The sequence below is a fragment of the Stegodyphus dumicola genome, chromosome X1 (assembly GCF_044657685.1).
Source record: "Stegodyphus dumicola isolate Sdum_Otavi_A_Nest chromosome X1, ASM4465768v1".
NCBI classification, from domain to species: domain Eukaryota; kingdom Metazoa; phylum Arthropoda; class Arachnida; order Araneae; family Eresidae; genus Stegodyphus; species Stegodyphus dumicola.
In genome coordinates this window covers 260,479,387-260,492,890 of record NC_140780.1, presented here as the reverse complement: position 1 = coordinate 260,492,890, position 13,504 = coordinate 260,479,387, and the positions used below count along the sequence as shown (strand labels likewise).

The 13,504-nt window shown below is 33.4% G+C and overlaps 1 protein-coding gene across 2 annotated transcripts in view; it reads left to right on the top strand.

The window, feature by feature from the left end:
* LOC118197101 (serine/threonine-protein kinase DCLK1-like) overlaps positions 1 to 13,504 on the top strand; it is a 219,236-nt gene that overhangs the window by 192,066 nt on the left and 13,666 nt on the right. Inside the window, exons 12-15 of one of the 2 annotated variants that reach the window (XR_015038507.1) lie at positions 8,195 to 8,291; positions 8,736 to 8,816; positions 10,552 to 10,659; positions 11,675 to 11,765. Coding sequence is in view for 1 of the 2 variants with exons in the window: in XM_085807611.1 (XP_085663737.1) it covers positions 8,195 to 8,291; positions 8,736 to 8,816; positions 10,552 to 10,659 (286 nt within the window). In the remaining variant the exon portion in view is untranslated. The remainder of the gene's footprint in view (positions 1 to 8,194; positions 8,292 to 8,735; positions 8,817 to 10,551; positions 10,660 to 11,674; positions 11,766 to 13,504) is intronic. The other variant, XM_085807611.1, reaches the window with a different exon arrangement.

Genomic DNA, 13,504 nt, shown 5'->3' with positions numbered 1-13,504 from the left:
CGTATGTTATAAGTCATATTATCATGAGTATTAGATAATGTAAAACTATAGTGTAGAATGTTGTATGATTGACCAGGGCCCTGGGTAAATGTATTGAATGTATGATCATACGTGTGTCTTTGTATTGTTTTGTAACATGTTGGACTTTCTTGTTATGGTAAAACTTTGAATAATGGGATAAGATGTTCCCAAAGGAAAATTTTTTTAAAAAATTTCTAAATTGAATGAAATTGTGATATTTATTTATTCCTGTTTTGAATTTTGTAAAGATACTGGCGTTCAGTTTTATTTCAGGTAGGAGATGATGATGTGGGGGGGGCATTTGTTAGAAAATATGACCTATTGTAACCCTTTTCCTGCATCATCTCTCCTCCTTGAAATATTTATTAGGCTTAGTTTTTATTTTAAAGGGATATAGTAGTTACTTCGTTTTTCACTGCCACTGTTGGTATTAAGAACGGACTGTTTCAGCCTAAATAAGATGCAAAAACGAAACTTGATGTTATGTCATCTGGAAAGCCGAGTCGTGCCGATAGCTGATTGGTTGCCGTGAGATGACGTCATGCCTACTTCTGGTATAAGTATCTCGCGTCACTCTGGCTCATTCCTTCTAGTTCCTGTTTTCTTGGCTCCTGGGTGTGCAGTTTCCAGCCCCTATTGGAAGACGTCTTGCGATGACAGTGTAGCTAATTTCATTTAAAACCGCATAATTTCTGTTTAGGATGTGTTTTTCGCGTATTGAATGCCAGTATTTTGGAGACCAGGTAAAATATTATTTAATATATGAAATTTTTGATAATGATGGTTATATTATAATTTTTAAGTTTTGATATTGCTTAAATTTATTCATTGTGTTTTTATTTTTATATATTGTTCATAAATTGGTTAAGTTTGAAACCTTTTATTGTCTTCAATATCTGCACAGCACATAACCTTAGGGAGCTTATATTGCTACTCTTGTTAAAAGTTTATTTTTACAACTTTAAACTTTGCTTTTGCATCAGTAATACGTTTACACATGCGCGTTTAATGTATAACGCACAGTATAAGCTAAGCTAAAATTTTCTTGAAATTAAAATTACAGTTAAAAGTCATTAATCGGGACCTCAAAGCTGCAAACTTTCTGCACATGCGTCAACGCATTATGCGCATAATACCTTTACACATGCGCATAATACGTTTACACATGCACGTTTAATGTAAACGGATGTTATAAGCTAAGCTAAAATTGTCTAATTATCTATTTCAGTTAATGTTGCAGATTGCGTTGTTCCTTAATCTTCGAATTGGATTCGGCTTATTCATTTTTGCAGACTGTTAGAGCAATTTTATAAAAGTAAGTTGGAACTTTCAATTATGTCAAATAGAATTTCCGATGCTGGATCTACAAAGGGAAAGCATGTTTCAATGTCCATCAAACAAAAAGTGGAATTGCTGCAAAAAATGGATAAAGGCTCCTTTGTTTCTCTAACCATTCTGAAATCTTTATCAATTTCACGCTGCTCTGCGCAGGAGGGGGGGGACGTCGTGCGCACAATGAACTGGAAGTTGATCTGTCAGCACTACCCTTATCTTCAGGGCTGATGTTTATTTTATTTGGCTTATAATTCCTTACTAAATGTAGTACTTCATCTCGATGTACTCCGTCTTTGTTATGATTTAAATCAAATTCCTCATCATTATAAATGTTTAATAAAGTAAACAAATAAAAATTAAGCTTTTTTTTTTTTTTGTAAATTTTGATACCATTTAGATCATAATTGCTCTTTATTTCTAAAATTACGGTTTCATATTTTTAATTTTATAATTTCTGCATGTCTTCTTACCAGATTTAAACTGATGATCTATAATCCGGGAAAATCGATAATCCGGAATCACCGAAGTCCCGACGAGTCCAGATTAAAGACTTTTGACTGTGTTACTTTTGCAATAACTGAGCCACTAACAATTATTTTATTTTCTCTTAATCAGCTAGTGCTAATGTCATGCAGCTCTAATGTAATGAAAAGAAAAAGTATGAAATGGGATTTTAAAAAATTATGTTTTAACTCTGTACTTTTTTAAGTTTCTAATATGTAAGCTTGTGTTTTATGCTTTGTTGATGACTAATATCCATTTTTTCCTGCATAATGAATTTAATTTTTTAATCAAAATTTGTGTACCTAAAAATGCATGTAATCATTATTACTTAACTAGCAAACACGTATAATAAAAATGTTAAGATTTTCACACACAAAAAAAAAAAAAAAAAGAAGAAGAAGAAGAAGAATTAAAGAAATTCTAGGGAACCATGTTACTTAACTTTCTCTGTGATTTTTTTTTAAAATTTAATCCTACTGCATTGCTTATATAAATTGCGAGGGAAAGGAATATGTAATGCAGCTTAGTTTATCACTTAATTTTTAGACTTTATTCTCAGTGACACACATTGAAGTTCTGCTGCTGTTGTGAAAATGCCACCATTATTCATCTAATTGGTAAACATGCCTTGATTCTAGAATGCAAAGCACAGAAAATTTGTTGAAAATTTTATTGCTTCAATTTTAAATTTTATTCCGATTCAGATCATTTAAGCAAATCATAAATGCTTTCTGTTATACACTCTTGGGCAAAAAAAAAGGACACACCAAGAAGGAGTTATATGAATGGGACGAAAATCGGTAGAAGTGATGTACATGTACAGAAAACAAATTACTACAGTTTGAGAAAAATTGGATGATTTATTAAAGTGATAGAACTTCACAAAGTGAAAACGTCAGTAACGCATTTGTCTGTCCACCTCTGGCTCTTATGCAAGCAGTTATTCGGCTTGGCATCAATTGATAGAGGTTATGGATGTCCTCCTGAGGGATATTGTGCCAAATTATGTCCAACTGGCGAGTTAGATCATCAACATCCCGAGCTTGTTGAAGGGCCCTGCCCATAATGCTCCAAACAGGCCTAATAGCAGAGATCCGGCAACCTTGCGGGCCAAGGTAAAGTTCTGCTAGCAATAGAAACATATGCAGTGTGGGGGCGGGCATTATCTTGCTGAAATGTAAGCCCAGGTTGGCGTGATATGAAGGGCAACACATCGGGCCTTAGAATGTCGTCAACGTACCGCTGTGCTGGCGATGGATGACAACCAAAGGGGTCCTGCTATGAAATGAAATGGCACCCCAAACCATCACTCCTGGTTGTCGGCCTGTCTGCCGGAAGACAGTGACGTTGGTATCACACCGCTGTCTGGGGCATCTCCAGACTCGCCTTCGCTGGTCATCGCAGCTCAGTCCAAAGCGGGACTCATGACTGAAGACTATTCTACTGCAGTCAGTGACATTCCAGTGCGAATGAGCCCGACACCACTGCAAACAGGCTTGACGTTAACAGAGGTCAATAGTGTCATGACTTCAGCCCCCTTTCTGGGAGCCATCTATGAATGGTCCTTGCAGTCACTGAAGCACTAGTTTCACGTACAATTCTCGATGATAATGATGCATCTGGGGCTGTGAGTGCCGCTCTGACTTCATGTTCTGTCGTTTCTCTAGGCCTACCACTTCCTTCTTGACGCTGTGTGCGGCCATGGTTCACCCATTCCTGCCAACATCGTCTAATAATGGCATCGCTCCTGCTCAAAAGTTGAGTTATTCGCCGATAAGACCAACCAGCTTCTTTGAGCGCAATTACATGACCTCTCTCAAATTCTGACATTTGCGCATATCGTTCGCGCACCTGTATGCGAGGCATAGTTACTGTCTACCAGAGTACAGGGAATGAAATTCATGAAGAATTTATGACCTGGAATCGTAATTTCTCCTCTTAAATATCCTGCCAGTTGCGCATATCAGATGCACTGTAGCAACAACCGTTCATTCATTGGTAGCCAAAATGTAAAATTTTGCATTTTCCGTCGAAACCTGTATGCATATGAATTGGGTCCAATTTGCTTTATATCTTCTCAGTGAGTCATGGTGCGTAGTTTTTTTTTTTTTGTCTAAGAGTGTATATTAATGTTTAGTAAATGAGAAATATTATATTAATACTCTGTCAATTTCATACATGTATAAGCATTTCATTCCAGGAGCCCAGTGGTAAAGTTGTTGAACACTGGTAGTTTGGTTCAGTTTCAGGCAAATGGGCTGGCTACATGTTCATGTGTTTCCCCAATTGTAAGATGGATGGTACCCCTACTCTTAAGCAGACAGCCTTCGCACGCTTTATCATAATTAGATAAACCAAACCATCCTACTTCTAAACTATCATAGTTCATTGCGATGTTACTAGAATAAAAGATGTGTCTGTAGCTATATGGCTTGATATCCTAGAGCAGTTTGCTGATAAAATGCAACCTAATGACTCTATTTACTGTAAAGCATTACACAATAGTAATATTATAATTAGTGTAAAGTGGAAACATTTCCTTTTGTTTGTTTACATATCACAAGGTAAAAAAAAAAGTTCTTGATATTTTGGAGAGTCAGAAAGAAAATTCAGAAAACAAATAATAATTGCCACTAGTCCTCAAAGTAATCCCCACTGGCATCTAGTGCCTTTTTGCCAATGAGTAGATAGCTTGCGATCCATCACAGTAAAACTTGGGATTCTTGGATGCAAAGAAGTCAGTGAGAGCCTTTTCGAGGTCTAGCAGTTATGGAAAGGTTTCCCACGAAGATGGTCGTCCAAAGAATGGAAAAGATGGTAGTCTGTTGGCGCGAGGTCTGGGAAGTATCGTATATGGGGTAGTGTCACCCAGCATAGTCGCTGGATGGTGTCTCTGGCCTCCCGAGCCACATGCGGCCTCGTATTATTGTCATAGAGGATGAGTACACCCCTACGATTGACCAATGCTGGCTCTTCATGCATCAGTGCCTGATGCACATGTTCCGACTGCTGCGAATACAGGCCTGTCATTATGGTTTGTCCTACTGGCTGGAGCTCATAGTGCATCACTTAGTAACTAGTCCACCAGACACGAGCATGATTTTGCATGGGTGGAGAGAAGGTTTCGCAGTGTGTGGCAGAGGGTCCTGTGGTGACAACCAATGTCTGGAACAGCTGGGTGTGTCAAACTGGACCCACTTTTTGTAGCTGGTGAGTACTCGATTAAATATGGATCCATTGCAGTGCCGACTAAGCAATAACAAATGGGCAGTGACACGTTGTTGCTTGTTTGCATCGGACAGTGAGTGGGATACCCACTTGCTCAACTTGTATGCCTTTCCTATGTGGTGCAAATGGAGTCTGATCATTTCATCAGGTACCTGAAAGTGTACAGCAAGCTCACCACAGGTTTGGCTACATCACTCTCTGTGGCTGCTCTCAGGGCCTCATTGTCGATCGCTGTAGTGTGTGGCCGACCGCTTTGTGGTGCATCACTAAAAGATATATCCCCTGACCTGAACTTCTGGAACCATTGTCTAGTGGTTCATTCGTTAATGGCATCATCCCCAAAGGCCTGGCAAATTCAGCAACTTAATTCTGCTGTTAAGCCCATTTTAAATTCATACAGCAAACAACTCCAAACGAGCACCTCTGCTGCATCCATTTCAATCAATCGCTGTGTGAGTTATGTTAAAAGTATCGATGCAGCACGCTTTTATATTCTTGGTCAGTGTTCAGAATCCCATCCTAACCACTTCCTTGTCAGGTTTGGTGACTTTTTACGTTGGCATTCAATCTTCCAATGTCATATCAGAAACAGCAAGAACTTTTTGGTTACCTTGTATATGCAAAGTGTTATATGTCTGCAGTGATTATTGAATATTTAGTGAGCAGTGCTTGTTACATTGTCTCCCATAACTGATATACTAGGCAGATAGCTGCTTTGCCCTACTCATGTAAATGCAATTAACTCATTAAGCATTGTGTTTTTCCTAACAAATTGTGTAATTTATAGGTGCATGCAGCATTAATGTAAATGTGCACAATTTGTATGTGAAAACATTGTATTTCTAGAAAATTTCATTTGTTTTTTTACATCAGCTCTTTGAGGGAAAAAAGCTTATTAAATAAATAGTATTTAAACTGGGGGAAAATAAACAAGTGCATTATTTCTGTTCTAATCTGTTTTTTGTAAAAAAAAAAAAAAAAAAAAAAGCTTTCTCACCTGCTAACTGCAATAAAAAAAGATTTAAAAAATTCTAATTATATTGCAGCATTGAATATGTGTCAGGTATCACATTTCATCATATAATAACTAATAGTGGTTTAGGAAAAAATGTTAGAAATAATTGGTTTATTTGATTATGGCAAAGCATGTGAAGGCTATCTCCTTAAGAGGAGGGATGCCTTTGTTGAGGATTTCCTTGGGAAAACTTACTTGTGTCCATGTTATACATAGAGAAACAACAAAAATCAAACATTCAGCCTGCCCATTCGCTTGGAATCAAATACATGCTAAACTACTAGTATTCAGTGGCTTTACTGTTTGGCTGTTTGTAGGCAAAGGGGAGGACATAAAAACTTTTATGTCTTCGCAGTATTCACATTTTGTCCTCTTTGCGTTGACATCACTGATGAATTGCCAATCAACTGTAACACATTGCATATCATTAGTAGCACTTTGAACTTCTTGAATGATAAACACTGGGTATTAATTCAAAAACTTTTATTTTAAGGGAACTGTAGTTTTGAGCAAGAAATAGTCTCATGAAATTTGCATATAAATTAAAAGTGTGACTGTAGATTTAAAAAATAAAAAATTAAATTTCTCTAGTAGGGGTAATTAATACAGTCAAAAGTCGTTAATTCGGACACCCATAATCGGGAATGATCTATAATCCGGACCTCAAAGCTACAAACTTTCTGTGCATGTGTCGCGCTTGCACGTGCATAAGACCTTTACGGCTGTGAATATGTATGTGCGCATGCGCATAATACGTTTACGCATGCGCATTTAATGTATAACAGACGGTATAAGCTAAGCTAAAATTATCTAATTCAGTTAATGTTGCAAATTGCGTTGTTCCTTATTCTTCGAATTGGATCCGGCTTATTATTTTTTGCAGACTGTTAAAGCAATTTTATAAAAGTAAGCTTGAACTTTCGATTATGTCAAATAGAATTTCCAATATATATTTACTAATATGTAAAGGATCTACAAAGCGAAAGTATGCTTCGAAATCCGAAATCTGTTTATCAATTTCACACTGCTCTGCGGCGGGAGAGGGAAGGACGCCTCGGCGCACGATGAATTGGAAGTTGATCTGTCAGCACTATCCTTATCTTCAGGGCAGATGTTTTTATTTTATTTGGCTTATAATTCCTTACTAAATGTAGTATTTTATCTCGATGTACTCTGTCTTTGATATGATTTAAATCAAATTCCTCGTCATTATAATTCGCTTCCGATAGCGAAGAAAGTGACACAGATGTTATTGAAAACGAAAAAATTTCTATTGACAAATTAATTAGTCGGTATTCTCGACACAGCAATTATAGGACTTGAACAGCGGAACTTTGTAACTGAACAAGAAATTATGTCTCTTTAATAGAATTAAAGAGAAGGTATTATCACATGAAACGAAGCAACTTAAACAACTTACATTGAAAGAAATGTTTAATAAAGTAAACAAATAAATATTAAGCTTTTTCTTTTTGTAAATTTTGATACCCTTTAGATCATAATTGTTCTTTATTTCATAAATTACGGTTTCATATTTTTAATTTTGTAATTTCTGCATGCCATCTTACCAGATTTAAACATGATCTATAATCCGGAATCGCCGAAGTCCCAATGAGTCCGGATTAACGACTTTTAACTGTATGTATTATGTTAGGAATGATCTACTTGTAAAGTTTTTATTGTCTGTTAATCCTGTTTATTTCACATTATATGCCCATTTTGAAATTGTGTAAATAACTAGTTCAATAAAAGTAATAAAAAGCCATAAAGTTGTGTTAGTTTACTTCAGCTGTTCTCATACTTAGATTTGTAGCCCTCCAGCGAGCAACACATTCACTGTGTATTGTGATTCGTAGCTGAATCAGATTAAGAGATAAAAATTAAGCTGACCAGTTTATGTATTTCTTATTTGAATAAATTATTTTTATGGCTATTTCAAGAAATATTTCTGTCCTGTTATGTAATTAATATGAGATGTTTAAATAATCTTCACTGCAAATAAATTTTGTTATCATTATAATTTTTACTATAATGATTATAATTTATTATTGTTTTGTTGTAATTATTTTTTATTCTCATTTCTTTCTTTAGTCAAACTAATGACCAAGTAGAGCTGTTTGACCAAATACTTGCTGGAAACTATGAATTCACTAGGCCATTTTGGGATGATATTTCTGATTCTGCCAAGGTAGAATGTTTTCTCATGCGTATATTCATTATTTTTGTGATGAAATCTTCATACCTTTGATTTATATCTTCATACTTTTATACATGATCAAAGGATTTTGTATGCTGTCATTTTCTTACTTTTACATTCTTGTACCGGTTTCCAGTTTTGCTCTTATAGCTAAATTTTGAGTAACTAAATTGTTTGTGTCTTGTTTGTGTATACTTTCAAATATTAAATTTGGATTTCATCTGTGAAAATAGAGTTCCTATAGTGCAGTATTTTTCCAACATAGTTTCATTAACACTTTTCTCTTACACTGTTATTGAATTGCACTAAACAGTAAATAAATGAAAAGTTTAAATCTTGAAATAATGGTGAATATTCTTTTCTGATTTAATGCTGTAGATCATGAAAATAAATATTATTGGAATTTTTAAACTGAAGTAGTCACTTTAATTTCAGGAATTAATAGCAATGATGCTCCAAGTGAATCCAGATGACAGATATTCTGCAGCTGATGTACTTGAGCATCCTTGGGTCCTTGTAAGTAATATGATTTTATTTCTGTGAATGTTAATCAGTAAAGACAAAATGAGGAGTCAGACTTTTTGTAATATTGCAGCATTATAGTAAGTCTGACTCCTCATTTCATACGAATAATTAGTATAATAGTTCTGAATTCGTGGTTTTTTTTTTTTTTTTTTTTTTCCTTTCCCATTAAAAAGATAATGCTTTCTTTTAGATTTGCTTTTCTTCCAACACTAACAAAACTAGGTTTTAAAGGAGAGGTTAACATACTTGGACATTAACAATTAAACAAGCAAGCATCTTAGATGATGGGATGATAATTTACCTTTTTATCAAATATTGAATTTGTCTTTTGCTTTGCATGCTCCACCATGTTTTCTGAATTGCACATCAAGGTGTCTTCATTGGCATTGATCATTACATTTTCCAGGAAATCCCAATTCACTAATATTTTAATTATGGAATTTCCATATCCCCTTAAAAATGACAAACTAATAATTTTCACCATGGATATTTGTCTGATATATTTACGTGATACATTTCAAAACCAGAACTGTGGTGATTGCTTTACTATCCATAGTGTATAGTTTATGGACTATAACTGATCATAAAGGCTAAGTGTAATGAAGTTATATGTAATGTATGTGTCTTCAGTATAGTAATTCAGGAGTTTACATTTAAATTGAGAAAAGTCTTCTACTCTTAAGATACTGTTTTTGTGTTATTTTTAGAATTCAATGTCATGTAAATTAACTAAACAGTTTTGTTTGAAGCAGTATGGTGAAATACATAGTTTAGGTGATGATAACCCGTGATAAAAATTTTGAACATAATTTTTTTTAAGAATATTGTTATATATCTAATAGAGTATATAAAAATACGTTGTTTATTTGTAAATTTTAACACTAGTGAAATACATTGTTTATTTGCAATTGTATTCTATTTTATTTTAGTTGATACATTGTTTACATGTAAATTTTAACACTAATGAAATACATTGTTTATTTGTAATTGTATTTTATTTTATTTTAGTTGATACATTGTTTATTTGTAAATTTTAACACTAGTGTATAGCTTTCAAAGTCAAAATTTCAGTGTCTTTTACTTTATTATGTAATTTGCTTTTTTTATTGGTGTTCAGTTTAATAAAACAAATATCTAAAGAGGCTGTGGCAAACTTCAGACTGCAAGCAGGTCACGATTGTATGCCACATCATCTTAATAAAATTGGGATCTTTCCATCTAGTATATGCTAAATTTGCAATTCGGTCATCATGAATGCAGAGCATCTTATATGCCCACAGCTAAATAAAGAGTCTCAAAAACTTAATGAGATAAGTAAACTATCTTAATAAAATTGGGATCTTTCCATCTAATATGCTAAATTTGCAATTCGGTCATCGTGAATGCAGAGCATCTTATATGCCCACAGCTAAATAAAGAGTCTCAAAAACTTAATGAGATAAGTAAACTATATTGGAATGCCAGAGCTTTCATGAACTCCTTGTAATGACTACATCTAAGTTCTATTCCTTGTTGTGTAAATTTTTAACTTTTTACTTTTGTTCCCATGTTCATTTATTCTGATTCTTACTTTATTAATGTATGTTTTTTTGTTATTTATCATTGTTCAATGTGTGATACTTGAGCTGTTGTTTATGCTTGGATTGATCTTTCAAATAAAGCCATGTGTAACAACTATATATCTTTATATACTGTACATTTTTTTATTTATATATTTATTTTGTAGGCCGATATTGCTCATGACACAGACATGCAGTCTGCTGTCTCTAGGGAAATTACAATGCACTTTAAACCGAAATCGTCTTTGAAGTCTGCTGGTATTGCACTTATTGCTGTAAGTAGCTGATTCCAAGAGCCTGCCTGACATACAAATTTTTGCTTCTAGTCTTCCATCCATCCAAAATAACCAGATATAGATGTCTAAAACAAAACTATTCTAAAAATATTCATATGCAGTGGAAATTTTCTGTCTGTTAGAAGTGTAATCTATTCATATGTTTTGTCATCTCAGAACATGTGATGAAAATATTCATAATTCTCATTTAATAGCAAGTGTCAAATTTATAAGCCAGTTTTAAAGTTTTTCACTATTAAATATACTGTTACATATCTTTCTCATTAATTGAAAGCAAAACGTTAGAATTCATTATATGATTTTGTTTTAATCCTATAAACAGAATGTTGCATGCATAATGTTGTAGTTTTGTGTAAAAGAAAATGTGATAAGGCATCGTCCCAGTATAATAACCAAGTCACAGGTATAGTCCAGTTCATTGTACAAAGTAATAAAATTAAATAATAAATAAAGAATACACTTTTATTTTTCTAGTCCTAACTGTTGGAAAATTTAGCTCAAAATATACTACTTACATAAAGCATTGTGTATTGTGGCATTCTTGGTTGTGCTGTGCTTAAAAATATGCATTACGTTGCATTTTCTTCATCCTGTGTTTGTTCTAGTCATTTTTTACTGATGGATATGTTAAGTGCTTTGTAAAATATTTGCGTTTTATATGTATGTAACTTAATCCATTTCTTTATACATTTTATGAATTATCATTATAACATAATCTATCATCTGCATGAAATTTTGCCTCTGAAATATGTAAACACATTGATATGTAAATAATTTTTATTATAAAGGGGTCAAAATTATATTTACAAAAATAATAAACTTTTGAACTGTTCTATAGTTCTTATTTTTTTAATCATTTGCAAATGTGTGCAATAAAAAGCAAGAATCCAGTTAATCATTTTTAATGTACTAATTTATTAACCTCATTATTTTCAACTTTTATTACTTTATCTTTTTATAACTATATTACATTTAATAAATTCCCTGAGACTAGCACTGCAGTTTCTTTCCCTAAGATGTACTGTCAGCTACCTGCCTTTATACTGACACTGCTCAACTATAACCAAATACTTCAAGGCTAATTGGTAAGTTATAATCATTTACTTCATTTCAATTTAGATTTGTTTTTGTCTTACTGAGACCAGAAAATATATTTCCTTTTACTCTATTAATGAAAGTTTCATTTTTAAGATTTTTTTGTGTCAGTACCTTTAATATATAAAAATGAAGAATACAGAATCTAATACTCATTGGTTATTTCTAAATTTTAACACTAGTGAATAGCTTTCAAAGTCAAATTAATTTTGACTTTGAAAGTGTCTTTTACATTAGATGTAATTTGCTTTTTCTTATTAGTATTCAGTTTAATAAAACATATTTTTAAGATATTAGGTGTGTGCACCCTTTTGAAAGTTCCACCCTTTTGAAAATGAAAAAGAAAATAGAATACTTATGTATTCATATATTTACCACCATTTCTTTTTGCCATCTGCCATGTAATTAGTTAATACCTAGTTGTTAAAAATCTTTTGATTTTGAGTAAAAAAAGTTGTACTGCTGTTTTCTTATCTTGTCTATCATCAAAATTTTAAGGGACAAGGAATTTTGTAATCATTGTAAAGGATGGTATTCTGAAGAAGTAAGGTCTGGGAAATATGCCGGCTTAGTTAACTTCTAACCATAGTAGTAGTTTTTTTTTTTTTTTTTTTTTTTTTTTTCTGACTGATTAAAGTACTATGAAATCTAGTGTTATTATGTTGAAAGGTAACGCATTCGTGACTGACACATGCTGGCTGCTTATATAAATTTTTGCTTCAGTCTGTCCAGCTTTTAGCAGTACATGTCAGCATTCATGATTTAATTATGTGGGAATAACTCCTGTGTGATTTTTCCTCTCGTCTTTCACCATACACATACAAAACCTTTGCAGAATGCAGTCTTTCTTTTAAAGTGGATGGAGCAGGCTGTGCTTATGCAAAAATATAATTTTGAAGTTTGAAATTCCAGTAGAGTACTCATTTGAGAAACAAGAAAGCAATGAAAGACTGGTACTGGTTCTCGCCTCCCATTGATGTGAAATCCACTGATGCAGCTTTGTGATGAATCAAAATGTGTGCATTTCTCTTTAACCTGTTCTTTTTGCTGATAGCGTTTCCATTAATTCCTCAAGAGTTGGATATGGAGGAACATTTGATACGGCTTTGGCAAGAATTTGCTCAGACACCACCATTGGGTGTCCAGAATTTGGTTGGTCTGTACAGTTTGTCACCTTCCCTGAGTTTCCAAAGACAGCAGCTACATATGTTGTCATCATCTGCATGCTCCATGTAAACTTGGATGAATATTTCACCATACACATACAAAACCTTTGCAGAATGCAGTCTTTTAACCTTTCTTTTAAAGGTATTACAATACTACCTCTATCAAACTTATACACAAACCCAATGTTTGATATGCATATGTCATTTGGCATTTTAAATAGTTTATTTTTTTATGAATCGTTTACTCTCCCAAGCATATTGCCTGTGTATGCTTTATTAAACAGTGCAAAATCCACTGAGAATTTGCATTTTAAAAGCACAGAATTGTATTCATGCAATAATATGTACATTCTTTTAGACTTGCATATTTATGTACATACTGTAATATATTATTAAGTATAGAACAATTATAAACATATAGTCATATGCAATAGGTACTACTAAACATCATTACTGTATAATTGAAACTTCATGTTATTAATGATATTGTAGTAGGTAAATGTGTGAATATGTGCAAACATAAGTAAACATTTTAAACAAGAGTAATCAAGGTGAACATATAT